Source organism: Ranitomeya imitator, chromosome 6, assembly GCF_032444005.1.
Source record: "Ranitomeya imitator isolate aRanImi1 chromosome 6, aRanImi1.pri, whole genome shotgun sequence".
Lineage (NCBI taxonomy): Eukaryota > Metazoa > Chordata > Amphibia > Anura > Dendrobatidae > Ranitomeya > Ranitomeya imitator.
Genome location: NC_091287.1, coordinates 323,341,656 through 323,356,358, shown reverse-complemented (window position 1 = coordinate 323,356,358; position 14,703 = coordinate 323,341,656). Strand labels below are relative to the sequence as shown.

At 44.1% G+C, this 14,703-nt stretch overlaps 1 protein-coding gene across 1 annotated transcript in view; it reads right to left on the bottom strand.

Annotated features, from left to right (window-relative positions):
• Positions 1-14,703, bottom strand: part of GMPR (guanosine monophosphate reductase) — a 139,232-nt gene that overhangs the window by 25,420 nt on the left and 99,109 nt on the right. Inside the window, exon 8 of the mRNA XM_069730827.1 lies at positions 5,027-5,186. Coding sequence (XP_069586928.1) covers positions 5,027-5,186 — 160 coding nt within the window. The remainder of the gene's footprint in view (positions 1-5,026; positions 5,187-14,703) is intronic.

Genomic DNA, 14,703 nt, shown 5'->3' with positions numbered 1-14,703 from the left:
AAATTTTATTAAAGAAACAATATTGAACAAAAAAATGATCAGCCAAACGGATATATAGATACAGAGAAAACTAAATAAAAACAAACAGCAACGGACCAAAGAATGGAAAAAATTGCCAGAAAATGGCATGGGCAATGCAACTATGAAATAAAGGCACTGGAATAGTATACGCAACAGATTATATATATGTACAAAAATCGCTTCTAAAGTGCTCAGTGCTAAAGAAAAGCAGCCTCAATGGAACCGCAGATCACTAAAAGTGCTAAAGTACATATACAACCTAGCATTAAAGAGCTTCTTACCCCCATATGGAAGAAGCCTGGTAGGCGAAACGGCGCTGTCGGGGTGGCAGCACGGACCTGATAGGTATTTCCCGATACAGCATGTAAGTTACATTCATTTGTACATAAGCCTTATGGCGTTTGGGCTGCTGTAAGAATGTTTAGTGATTGAAGCAGGAAGCTCTTTAATGCTAGGTTGTATATGTACTTTAGCACTTTTAGTGATCTGCGGTTCCATTGAGGCTGCTTTTCTTTAGCACTGAGCACTTTAGTAGCGATTTTTGTACATACAGTGGGGCAAAAAAGTATTTAGTCAGTCAGCAATAGTGCAAGTTCCACCACTTAAAAAGATGAGAGGCGTCTGTAATTTACATCATAGGTAGACCTCGACTATGGGAGACAAACTGAGAAAAAAAAATCCAGAAAATCACATTGTCTGTTTTTTTAACATTTTATTTGCATATTATGGTGGAAAATAAGTATTTGGTCAGAAACAAAATTTAATCTCAATACTTTGTAATATATCCTTTGTTGGCAATGACAGAGGTCAAACGTTTTCTGTAAGTCTTCACACGGTTCCCACACACTGTTGTTGGTATGTTGGCCCATTCCTCCATGCAGATCTCCTCTAGAGCAGTGATGTTTTTGGCTTTTCGCTTGTCAACACGGACTTTCAACTCCCTCCAAAGGTTTTCTATAGGGTTTTGATCTGAAGACTGGCTAGGCCACTCCAGGACCTTGAAATGCTTCTTACGAAGCCACTCCTTCGTTGCCCTGGCAGTGTGCTTTGGATCATTGTCATGTTGAAAGACCCAGCCACGTTTCATCTTCAATGCCCTTGCTGATGGAAGGAGGTTTGCACTCAAAATCTCACGATACATGGCCCCATTCATTCTTTCATGTACCCGGATCAGTCGTCCTGGCCCCTTTGCAGAGAAACAGCCCCAAAGCATGATGTTTCCACCACCATGCTTTACAGTAGGTATGATGTTTGATGGATGCAACTCAGTATTCTTTTTCCTCCAAACACGACAAGTTGTGTTTCTACCAAACAGTTCCAGTTTGGTTTCATCAGACCATAGGACATTCTCCCAAAACTCCTCTGGATCATCCAAATGCTCTCTAGCAAACTTCAGACGGGCCCGGACATGTACTGGCTTAAGCAGTGGGACACGTCTGGCACTGCAGGATCTGAGTCCATGGTGGCATAGTGTGTTACTTATGGTAGGCCTTGTTACATTGGTCCCAGCTCTCTGCAGTTCATTCACTAGGTCCCCCCGCGTGGTTCTGGGATTTTTGCTCACCGTTCTTGTGATCATTCTGACCCCACGGGGTGGGATTTTGCGTGGAGCCCCAGATCGAGGGAGATTATCAGTGGTCTTGTATGTCTTCCATTTTCTAATTATTGCTCCCACTGTTGATTTCTTCACTCCAAGCTGGTTGGCTATTGCAGATTCAGTCTTCCCAGCCTGGTGCAGGGCTACAATTTTGTTTCTGGTGTCCATTGACGGCTCTTTGGTCTTCACCATAGTGGAGTTTGGAGTCAGACTGTTTGAGGGTGTGCACAGGTGTCTTTTTATACTGATAACAAGTTTAAACAGGTGCCATTACTACAGGTAATGAGTGGAGGAAAGAGGAGACTCTTAAAGAAGAAGTTACAGGTCTGTGAGAGCCAGAAATCTGGATTGTTTGTTTCTGACCAAATACTTATTTTCTACCATAATATGCAAAAAAAAATGATAAAAAAACAGACAATGTGATTTTCTGGATTTTTTTTTCTCAGTTTGTCTCCCATAGTTGAGGTCTACCTATGATGTAAATTACAGACGCCTCTCATCTTTTTAAGTGGTGGAACTTGCACTATTGCTGACTGACTAAATAGTTTTTTGCCCCACTGTATATATAATCTGTTGCGTATACTATTCCAGTGCCTTTATTTCATAGTTGCATTGCCCATGCCATTTTCTGGCAATTTTTTCCATTCTTTGGTCCGTTGCTGTTTGTTTTTATTTAGTTTTCTCTGTATCTATATATCCGTTTGGCTGATCATTTTTTTGTTCAATATTGTTTCTTTAATAAAATTTTGTGTACAATTTTTTATCTTTGTATGCCTTGGTTTTTCTCCTTTCTTTTGGGGAAATGAGTATATTATTTAATGTCTTTGAGGTTTATATGTGCTAGTCCTGGATTGTGGTTGATTAGGTTAGAGTAGAGTAAAGTCCTGTCAAAAAGTCTACCTTGTCGTGGTGGCAGGCGTAAAAAATATTTTGGCCAAAACAAAAGCTAATGGTTGTGTATGTGATATGGTGTTTGATGGTTGTGTATGTGATATGGTGTTCGATGGGAACTGTTAAAGTGTGATTGATGAGGACATGGTGCAGAAGTAGAGTTTTTCCATTAGTGAACAGTGAGACTGTGGAAGGTTCGAGGGGTGGAGGTAGAGCTGGAGTGGAGCCTGGGCAGAGTCTCAAGGGGGCTCGAAAATGTTCCCAGCATGGGGCCCTGAAAATTCAAGTGGCAGCCCTAAATGCTGTTCACTCAGAGAACTTTATTCTAAAGTTATAAATCAATGATTTCAGGAGCTCATCTATCGTTAGAGTTTACTAGAGTACTAGAAAACACAGACATGTATTTAGGATATCATTGCAGGGTTCTGTTAAAACAATGTTTACTTTTTTATTCTCATACTTTATACATGCTTTGCACTTTAATGGTTGTGGCAAACACTACATTAAACTTTTTGTTGTCATGTAACATATCCATGGACAAAGTACAGGTCAAAAGAACTCTATGTACCCATAGTTTGTTCCTAATGTGATGATTGAATGGAAACTGTGCTGTCCTGCCAGTCAAGGTCCACAAGAATCTTTTCCAACAGACTAAATTACTGTGTGATCGTTAGTAGACTGTAATATATGAACAATTGCAGAGCCAATATAAAAAGGATGTGTGGGATAAATAAGTCTGTTTTTTTCCAGAAAAGCACCTTTTTTTCTACACGTGTAACATTTTTAAACAGTTGTCTAAAGAATATGGGCTCACCCATTAGAATGTCATGGGTCTGTCTTCAGTAAGTCATGTAAATACGATGATATATAATCATGGAAAGCTGTAAGCAACCAAGAGAGGTTTTTTTCCAAGCTTAAAAGTTTGAGTCCTCATAATTTCCAAAGGGGCTTGAGTAAAGGTTCAAGTTCGGGTACCTGAGCCAAACTTTAGAAATAAGTTAAGGTTGGGTACCAGAACCCGAATTTCCACAGGTCTGTTCATCGATACATAGTCCCCCATTTTTTTCTTGTTAAATATGTATTGCATTTTTGTTAGAAATGTTTGTTTATTCACATACCTCACATTGTTGGGGCGCCCAGAACAGGGTTTTGTTTATTTCATGTGCAACTATCGTATGTATACGGGGTGCTGTTTCAGGTATATTTCTGTCATTTGAACATGATATTGTATATGCTATAGTGTTATGGGACTGCAAGTGATGTGGTTTGTCTTTTAAATGTTTTTATTGTAGGTTTGTCTACTAATAAAGTTTGCATATATATATTTTTCCTCAATATTTTGAGTGTGCGCCTAATCAACATGGTTCTTTCCTTTTTTGATATGCAAATTGCCTCTTCTGAGAAAAAGAGGACTTAAACTCTATAGCGCCACCTATTGGATGTAGCGATCCTACAAGTCACAATCAACTCTTTAACGAGTCGTGCAATAGGACTTAGGATTAAAGCCAAATCAGTATCTCAATTCGCAGACACGGTGTTTCGGGCTGTTGGCCCTCGTCAGTGCGAAGCATGAGAACTGATTTGGCTAGGTGAGAGGCTCTGGACTGGGGTCTAAGGGGTATCGTTTCTCCTTGTGGAGAGTGACATACCAACTCTGGCTTGTCAAGGTAAGGAGGCTTATTCACCATGCAACGCTCCTCTGGGAAATGAAATATGCAAATTGCCTCTTCTGAGAAAAAGAGGACTTAAACTCTATAGCGCCACCTATTGGAAGTAGCGATCCTACAAGTCACAATCAACTCTTTAACGAGTCGTGCAATAGGACTTAGGATTAAAGCCAAATCAGTATCTCAATTCGCAGACACGGTGTTTCGGGCTGTTGGCCCTCGTCAGTGCGAAGCATGAGAACTGATTTGGCTAGGTGAGAGGCTCTGGACTGGGGTCTAAGGGGTATCGTTTCTCCTTGTGGAGAGTGACATACCAACTCTGGCTTGTCAAGGTAAGGAGGCTTATTCACCGTGCAATGCTCCTCTGGGAAATATAATATGCAAATTGCCTCTTCTAAGAAAAAGAGGACTTAAACTCTATAGCGCCACCTATTGGAAGTAGCAATATTATTTGGAATTTAATTTCCCAGAGGAGCGTTGCATGGCGAATAAGCCTCCTTTCCTTTTTTGATGAATTCTTTTAGTTATGCACAATTACAGTAGGTACAAAAGACTATTCTGAACTAGAGCTGCAAGGCACGAGCTTCTTATGATGGCTGACATACTCAGATTGAGGAAAAAGATGGGAGGGTTTCCTGATATCAGAGCTAGGGAGGCAGACAGTGAGAGAGGGAGGACAAACTTTTAAAAGGCAAACCTTATTGAATAGCAATGCAAGAGCAACAATACAATACTGTCTGACACTCAATTCAGAGGACATGACATTGCTACTGAGCAAGGTCATTCGGGAATAATAATAAATGATAAAAAGCAAAACTTGGTAAGAGATATTCTTTAATTTGTATAATACCTGTATTCAGCTACTCCTCCGGCATGCTTCTTCATTGCTGTGTCGGAACTCATACCATAGAAAAGCATCACCTTCTTTCCATTCTTCTCAGTGATTTCTCCTGAACACTGATCATGGCCAGCAAGCATTCCTCCTAGCATCACAAAATCTGCTCCAGCTCCTGGAAAAATAAAGGAAAGATGTCAAGTACATAAATGTTCAAAATGTCAAACAACATATTAAATAGTTTATTCCACAAAAGGAATAGTTTATTTTAATGGAAACCAATTGTAAAAATTATTATTAGCCAAAAACGCATGCATTCAAAGAGTACCTCTATTTTTAAAAGAAAATGATTACAACACAGGGCTTTGTAGTTTAATCATTTTTTTAAAATCACTCTATTAGAGGATTTTGCAGTTAACTCAGCACAGATTGTCCGAGGCCCATCCTGCAGATTGTACTGCTGCTAGGCTACCATCTTCAGTGAGGGAGCAAATGTCAGAGTGTCTTAGGGTACCGTCACACACTGCCATTTCGATCGCTACGACGGTACGATTCGTGACGTTCCAGCGATATCGTTACGATATCGCTGTGTCTGACACGCAGCAGCGATCAGGGATCCTGCTGAGAATCGTACGTCGTAGCAGATCGTTTGGAACTTTGTTTCATCGCTGGATCTCCCGCTGTCATCGCTAGATCGGTGTGTGTGACACCGATCTAGCGATGCGATCCAGCGATGCGTTCGCTTGTAACCAGGGTAAACATCGGGTTACTAAGCGCAGGGCCGCGCTTAGTAACCCGATGTTTACCCTGGTTACAAGCGTAAAACTAAAAAAAAACAAACAGCACATACTTACATTCTGGCTGTGCTTTCACTTTCACTTTACGGCCGGCAGTCAGTGAGTGCGGGAAGCAGACGGCAAGGGACCTGACGGACACCAGAATGTAAGTATGTGCTGTTTGTTTTTTTTTAGTTTTACGCTTGTAACCAGGGTAAACATCGGGTTACTAAGCGCGGTCCTGTGCTTAGTAACCCAATGTTTACCCTGGTTACCCGGGGACCTCGGCATCGTTGGTCGCTGGAGAGCTGTCTGTGTGACAGCTCCCCAGCCACCACACTACGATTTATCTACGATCACGGCCAGGTCATATCGCTGGTCGTGATCGTAGGTAAATCGTATAGTGTGATAGTACCCTTACAGCCCTCACTACTGCACGGATGACAGTAGCCCAACAGAAAGAGCAGGATACTGCCTAGATTATTGCAGCCCACAGCCCAGTCCTCGAGCTGTCAGGGCTGTGCTGCACATTAAAAACAAGATTTTCTAAAAGAATGATTTACAAAAATGACCATAGTCCAGCACTACAATCAGTTTTCCATTGAAAGTGGAGGAACAGTTTAAGGTGCCTATATCCTTTACAGTACCTTAAATTCTATAGGGCAATAATTGATTTACCGTATATTTATTATTTATTAAATTGCTCAACAAAAAAGTACAGTTAATTGGGTAATAACATTCCCATCAAACAAGTCTTATAGTTGTAATATCTTTTCTGTATCAATTCTCAAGATTTCTGCTGGCTACGAAGATATTGAATATTGCTAAGAATTGATAAAATATACAGTTGTGCTCAAAAGTTTACATACTCCAGCAGAAATTTTGTTTTCTTGGCCTTTTTTCAGAGTATATAAATGATGACACCAAACCTTTTTCTCCACTCGTGGTTAGTGGTTGGGTGAAGCCATTTATTGTCAAACTATTGTGTTTTCTCTTTTTAAATAATAATGACAACCCAAAACATCAAAATAAAATCAATAGTGGGCGGTTTGCTCTGGAGCACCAAAAAGGTAGCCCCAAAGGAAGGAGGAAAGTGCAAAGTACCCCCGCAGCTCCAGCCGAACACCTCCTAATGGAGGATCCAGACACAGAAAAAAAAATGAAAGCTCAGTCTAAGGAGCACAGAAAGAAGACTCTGACACCAGGATAGGGTTAAGCCACAACGTATTTCAACGGAAATACCATCTTCATCAGGTGGACATTTTACAAAACATCAAAATGACCCTGATCAAAAGTTTATGGAGCGCCCGCTAGTGCCGTGGGGTACTCGGGCCGGGTCCAACGGTTCTCAAAGGGGTGGTCAAGGCAGCAGTGACCCGGTTCGTGGCCCTGGGTGTCCAATAAAATTAAAGAAATGAAGGGGAAATAAAGTTTATAGGGGATTAGTTTGTGACGCCACATGTGGTGTTCAGAAATGGATAGCTGATGCTGCTTAAGGGGACTGCTAGGGCCGATGGTGACACAGATGGGATGGTTCTGATCCCCACAGGTGGAGCGAAGCCCCAGTGCTACCGGTAAAGTTGGTAAGGGATCGTAGATGATGGGGTGCAGGACTGAGGGTGGGAAAATAACTGGAAGATACAAGGACTGCAGATTCCTTTACTTTTACTTGGTATTTGCAGGTGCAGTCCGGGATATGGGTCACAGGTGATGATGGGGTCCGGGCAGCTTAGAAGCAAATTGGGGTCCACCTAGACAGGTGGGTTTGGAGGCCTTCCTTATGCGCTATTCTTTTAGGCCCTTGCTACTTTAAGCTCTATTCAAGTTCCTCTCCTGTTTGTTGCTTCTAACCTGTATGGCAGTCAGCGTGAGCCTATCACGGCCACTGCCTTTTCACTGGCAGCCCCAGCTCTTGGTCTGCTGCGGTGCCTCCAGGTATTCAGTGTGGCCAGGGAGCTTGCAGTTCCCTGCCTTCCAGATTCAGTTGTCGGGGCGTGCAGCACACACACAGCCAATGACTCTGGCGTCCTCTTTGTCAGTGCTCAGCTCTGGGGTGAGGTTGGTTACAACCTCACTCCCCAGGTTCTCCTTGACTTTTCTGCTCTCCTCTCCCTCTCTCAGACTCCAACCACTGACTAACTAACCCCGCCTCCAGGCCAGAACTTATAGGGAAGCTCCTCTGAAACTGGGTATTAAGAGCTCCCCTGTTGTGAATTCTGTGGCTGAGTTCACTTCTGTGGTCACAAGTGGTATTGCAGTCTCTGGGCTTCCTCCCTCAGGTGTTTTGGTGAGCTCGTTGGCTGCCTTGCTATTTAGCTCCACCTGAGTCTGTCTTCCTTGCTCCTTGTCAATGTTCCAGTGTTGGATCTGAGCTACTGCATCTTTCCTTGGGCCTGCTGCTCTGCTAGATAAGTGCTTCTAGTTTGTTTTCTGTTTTTTCTGTCCAGCTTGCTATTATCTTTTGCTGGAAGCTCTGAGAAGCAAAGGGGTGCACCGCCGTGCTGTTAGTTCGGCACGGTGGGTCTTTTTGCCCCTTTGCGTGGTTTTCGTTTTAGGGTTTTTTGTAGACTGCATAGTTCTCTTTGCTATCCTCGCTCTGTCTAGAATATCGGGCCTCACTTTGCTGAATCTATTTCATTCCTACGTTTGTCTTTTCATCTTGCTAACAGTCATTATATGTGGGGGCTGCCTATTCCTTTGGGGTATTTCTCTGAGGTAAGTCAGGCTTGTATTTCTATCTTCAGGCTAGTCAGCTCCTCAGGCAGTGCCGAGTTGCATAGGTAGTTGATAGGCGCAATCCACTGCTGCTTCCAGTTGTGTGAGGATAGATCAGGTACTGCAGTCTACAGAGATTCCACGTCTCAGAGCTCGTCCTATTGTTTTGGGTTATTGCCAGATCTCTGTATGTGCGCTGATTACTGCACGCTGTGTTGCCTGATTGCCAGCCATAACAGTACAAGGAGCCCCCAATGATTTCCAATAGAGGGAAAAAAGAAATCCTGACATCATTTTTTTTTCTTAGCTCTGTCTTCAGTCTTTTTTTTCCCCTAGACATTAGAGTGCTTCAGGACACAGCTGTGGACATGGATATTCAGGCTCTGTGCTCCTCAATGGATAATCTCGTTGTAAATGTACAAAAGATTCAAGATACTATTGATCAGAAATCGATGCTAGAACCAAGAATTCCGATTCCTGATTTGTTTTTTGGTGACAGAACTAAGTTCCTGAGCTTCAGAAATAATTGTAAGCTATTTTTGGCCTTGAAACCTCATTCTTCTGGTAATCCTATTCAACAGGTTTTGATTATTATTTCTTTTTTGCGCGGCGACCCACAGGACTGGGCGTTTTCTCTTGCACCAGGAGATTCTGCATTGAGTAATGTTGATGCATTTTTCCAGGCGCTGGGATTGCTTTACGATGAGCCTAATTCAGTGGATCAAGCTGAGAAAAATCTGCTGGCTTTATGCCAGGGTCAGGATGATGTAGAAGTATATTGTCAGAAATTTAGAAAATGGTCAGTACTCACTCTGTGGAATGAATCTGCACTAGCGGCTTTGTTCAGAAAGGGTCTCTCTGAAGCTCTTAAGGATGTAATGGTGGGATTTCCTATGCCTGCTGGTTTGAATGAGTCTATGTCCTTGGCCATTCAGATCGGTCGTCGCTTGCGCGAGCGTAAATCTGTGCACCATCTGGCGGTATTGTCTGAGAGTAAGTCTGAGCCTATGCAGTGCGACAGGACTATGACTAAAGTAGAACGGCACGAACACAGACGTCTGAACAGACTGTGTTTCTATTGTGGTGATTCTACTCATGCTATTTCTAATTGTCCTAAACGCACTAGGCGGTTCGATAGCTCTGCCGTTATTGGTACTGTACAGTCCAAATTCCTTTTGTCCATTACCTTAATGTGCTCTTTGTCATCATATTCTGTCATGGCGTTTGTGGATTCAGGCGCTGCCCTGAATCTGATGGATTTGGATTATGCTAAACGTTGTGGATTTTTCTTGGAGCCTTTGCGGTGTCCTATTCCGTTGAGAGGAATTGATGCTACACCTTTGGCCAAGAATAAGCCTCAGTACTGGGCCCAGCTGACCATGTGCATGGCTCCTGCACATCAGGAAGTTATTCGCTTTTTGGTACTGCATAATTTGCATGATGTGGTCGTGTTGGGGTTGCCATGGCTACAAACCCATAATCCAGTATTGGATTGGAACTCTATGTCGGTAACCAGCTGGGGTTGTCAGGGAGTACATGGTGATGTTCCATTTTTGTCTATTTCGTCATCCATTCCTTCTGACATCCCAGAGTTCTTGTCGGACTTTCAGGATGTATTTGAAGAGTCCAAGTCTGATGCCCTACCTCCGCATAGGAATTGTGATTGTGCTATCGATTTGATTCCTGGTAGTAAATTCCCTAAGGGTCGTTTATTTAATTTGTCCGTACCTGAACACACCGCTATGCGCAGTTATGTGAAGGAGTCCCTGGAGAAGGGACATATTCGCCCATCGTCGTCACCATTGGGAGCAGGGTTCTTTTTTGTAGCCAAGAAGGATGGTTCGCTAAGACCGTGTATTGATTACCGCCTTCTTAATAAGATCACTGTTAAGTTTCAGTATCCCTTGCCATTGATTTCTGACTTGTTTGCTCGGATTAAGGGGGCTAGTTGGTTTACTAAGATTGATCTTCGTGGTGCGTATAATCTGGTGAGAATCAGGCAGGGAGATGAATGGAAAACGGCATTTAATACGCCCGAGGGTCATTTTGAGTATCTGGTGATGCCGTTCGGACTTGCCAATGCTCCATCTGTTTTTCAGTCTTTTATGCATGACATTTTCCGTGAGTATCTGGATAAATTCTTGATTGTTTACTTGGATGACATTTTGATCTTCTCAGATGATTGGGAGTCTCATGTGAAGCAAGTCAGAATGGTTTTCCAGGTACTGCGTGCTAATTCCTTGTTCGTGAAGGGATCAAAGTGTCTCTTCGGTGTGCAGAAAGTTTCATTTTTGGGGTTCATCTTTTCCCCTTCTACTATCGAGATGGATCCGGTTAAGGTTCAGGCCATCCAGGATTGGACTCAGCCGACATCTCTAAAAAGTTTGCAGAAATTCCTGGGCTTTGCTAATTTTTATCGTCGCTTCATCTGTAATTTTTCTAGCATTGCCAGACCATTGACCGATTTGACCAAGAAGGGTGCTGATTTGGTTAATTGGTCTTCTGCTGCCGTGGAAGCTTTTCAGGAGTTGAAGCGTCGTTTTTGCTGTGCCCCTGTGTTGTGTCAACCTGATGTTTCTCTTCCGCTCCAGGTCGAGGTTGATGCTTCTGAGATTGGTGCAGGGGCGGTTTTGTCACAGAGAGGTTCTGGTTGCTCAGTGTTCAAACCATGTGCTTTCTTTTCCAGGAAATTTTCTGCTGCTGAGCGTAATTATGATGTGGGCAACCGAGAGTTGCTGGCCATGAAGTGGGCATTCGAGGAGTGGCGTCATTGGCTTGAGGGTGCTAAGCATCGCGTGGTGGTTTTGACTGATCATAAGAACCTTACTTATCTTGAGTCTGCCAAGCGCTTGAATCCTAGACAGGCCGTTGGTCGTTATTTTTTGCTCGTTTTGATTTTGTGATTTCATACCTTCCGGGCTCTAAAAATGTGAAGGCGGATGCTCTGTCAAGGAGTTTTGTGCCCGACTCTCCGGGGTTATCTGAGCCGGCGAGTATCCTCAAGGAAGGAGTCATTGTGTCTGCCATCTCCCCTGATTTGCGGAGAGTGTTGCAGAAATTTCAGGCTAATAAACCTGATCGTTGTCCGGCCGAGAAACTGTTCGTCCCTGATAGGTGGACTAGTAAAGTTATCTCTGAACTTCATTGTTCGGTGCTGGCCGGTCATCCAGGAATCTTTGGTACCAGGGAGTTGGTTGCTAGATCCTTCTGGTGGCCATCTCTGTCACGGGATGTGCGTGCTTTTGTGCAGTCCTGTGGAATTTGTGCTAGGGCTAAGCCCTGCTGTTCACGTGCCAGTGGGTTGCTTTTGCCCTTGCCGGTCCCGAAGAGGCCTTGGACACATATTTCGATGGATTTCATTTCTGACCTTCCCGTTTCTCAAAAAATGTCTGTCATTTGGGTGGTCTGTGATCGCTTTTCTAAAATGGTCCATCTGGTGCCCTTGGTTAAATTGCCTTCCTCCTCTGATTTGGTGCCTTTGTTCTTCCAGCATGTGGTTCGTTTACATGGCATTCCTGAGAATATTGTTTCTGACAGAGGTTCCCAGTTTGTCTCGAGGTTCTGGCGAGCCTTTTGTGGTAGGATGGGCATTGACCTATCTTTTTCCTCGGCCTTCCATCCTCAGACTAATGGCCAGACCGAACGAACCAATCAGACCTTGGAAACATATCTGAGATGTTTTGTTTCCGCTGACCAGGATGATTGGGTGTCATTTTTGCCGTTGGCTGAGTTCGCCCTTAATAATCGGGCCAGCTCGGCTACCTTGGTCTCTCCATTTTTCTGCAATTCTGGGTTCCATCCTCGTTTCTCTTCAGGACAGGTTGAGTCTTCGGACTGTCCTGGTGTGGATTATGTGGTGGACAGGTTGCAGCAGATCTGGACTCAGGTAGTGGACAATTTGACCTTGTCCCAGGAGAAGGCTCAGCTTTTCGCTAATCGCAGACGCCGTGTGGGACCCCGACTTCGTGTTGGGGATCTGGTTTGGTTATCTTCTCGTCATATACCTATGAAGGTTTCCTCTCCTAAATTTAAACCTCGTTTTATTGGTCCGTATAGGATTTCTGAGATTCTCAATCCGGTGTCTTTTCGTCTGACCCTCCCAGACTCCTTTTCCATACATAATGTATTCCATAGGTCGTTGTTGAGGAGATACGTGGCACCTATGGTTCCATCTGTGGAGCCTCCTGCCCCTGTTTTGGTGGAGGGGGAATTGGAGTATATTGTGGAGAAGATTTTGGATTCTCGTGTCTCTAGACGGAAACTCCAGTATCTGGTCAAATGGAAGGGTTATGCTCAGGAAGATAATTCCTGGGTTTTTGCCTCTGATGTCCATGCCCCAGATCTTGTTCGTGCCTTTCATGTGGCTCATCCTGGTCGGCCTGGGGGTTCTGGTGAGGGTTCGGTGACCCCTCCTCAAGGGGGGGGTACTGTTGTGAATTCTGTGGCTGAGTTCACTTCTGTGGTCACAAGTGGTATTGCAGTCTCTGGGCTTCCTCCCTCAGGTGTTTTGGTGAGCTCGTTGGCTGCCTTGCTATTTAGCTCCACCTGAGTCTGTCTTCCTTGCTCCTTGTCAATGTTCCAGTGTTGGATCTGAGCTACTGCATCTTTCCTTGGGCCTGCTGCTCTGCTAGATAAGTGCTTCTAGTTTGTTTTCTGTTTTTTCTGTCCAGCTTGCTATTATCTTTTGCTGGAAGCTCTGAGAAGCAAAGGGGTGCACCGCCGTGCTGTTAGTTCGGCACGGTGGGTCTTTTTGCCCCTTTGCGTGGTTTTCGTTTTAGGGTTTTTTGTAGACTGCATAGTTCTCTTTGCTATCCTCGCTCTGTCTAGAATATCGGGCCTCACTTTGCTGAATCTATTTCATTCCTACGTTTGTCTTTTCATCTTGCTAACAGTCATTATATGTGGGGGCTGCCTATTCCTTTGGGGTATTTCTCTGAGGTAAGTCAGGCTTGTATTTCTATCTTCAGGCTAGTCAGCTCCTCAGGCAGTGCCGAGTTGCATAGGTAGTTGATAGGCGCAATCCACTGCTGCTTCCAGTTGTGTGAGGATAGATCAGGTACTGCAGTCTACAGAGATTCCACGTCTCAGAGCTCGTCCTATTGTTTTGGGTTATTGCCAGATCTCTGTATGTGCGCTGATTACTGCACGCTGTGTTGCCTGATTGCCAGCCATAACACTCCCCCTTCTGGTCTGGAGTCAGGAAGGTGTTGGATGCTGGTATTACCTGGTAAGGGAACCCCTTCTTGCTTCCAGGCATGACATCACCCCCTATGAGGGAGGCAATGCCACTGTGACAACCGGACTCCTGGGGTGCCACATTTACAAACTCCATTTCTTAATACCGTGTATTGCCCCCTCTAATGTGAATGACTGCTTGAAGTCTTTTGTGGTAGTTTTGGAGGAGGTTCTTTATTTTCTCAGATGGTAAAGCTGCCCACTCTTCTTGGCAAAAAGAGCGCAGCTCCTGTTAATTCCAGTGCTGTCTAGCATGAACTGCACGCTTGAGATCTCCCCAGACTTGCTCAATGATAATTAGGTCAGGAGGGTCCCAGAAGATGGAGGGGGCTGCAGAGGAGCAGCGGGTCACAGGAGACTGGAGCCAGCTGCTGCAGCTAAAGTCTGTGCCCACTGCTAAAAAGAAATGAATATTCACTGCGCTGGCAGTGAATATTCATTTCTCTGTAATAGCGGGCACAGTAGTCGCAGTCACTAGCTTCCTGCAGCAGTCGGGTGACCATGTGTGTCCGCTACTTAAGAGAAATAAATATTCACTTCTCTCCACTCGCATGGAATATTCATTCCCTTAAGTAGCGAGCACACGTGATCACCTGGCCGCTGCAGGAAGCTGGTGACTGCGACTACTGTGCCCACTATTAGGCTATGTGCACACGTTCAGGATTTCTCGCAGAAAATTCCTGAGAAAAACCGGACATTTTCTGCAATAAATCCGCAAGAAAACCGCATGCGTTTTTGCTGCGATTTTGCCGCGGTTTTGACGTGTTTTTGCCGCGGTTTTTTCCAGACACTTCCCAATGCATTTTGTAGTGGGAAATCCACACAAAAAACGCAAAATTAATAAACATGCTGCGGTTTTTACCGTGATGCGGTTTTTTCGCAGACAAAAACGCATCATGTGCACAAAACATGCGGAATTCATTCTAAATGATGGGATGCTTATTTATGCAGTTTTTTTGCGGTTTT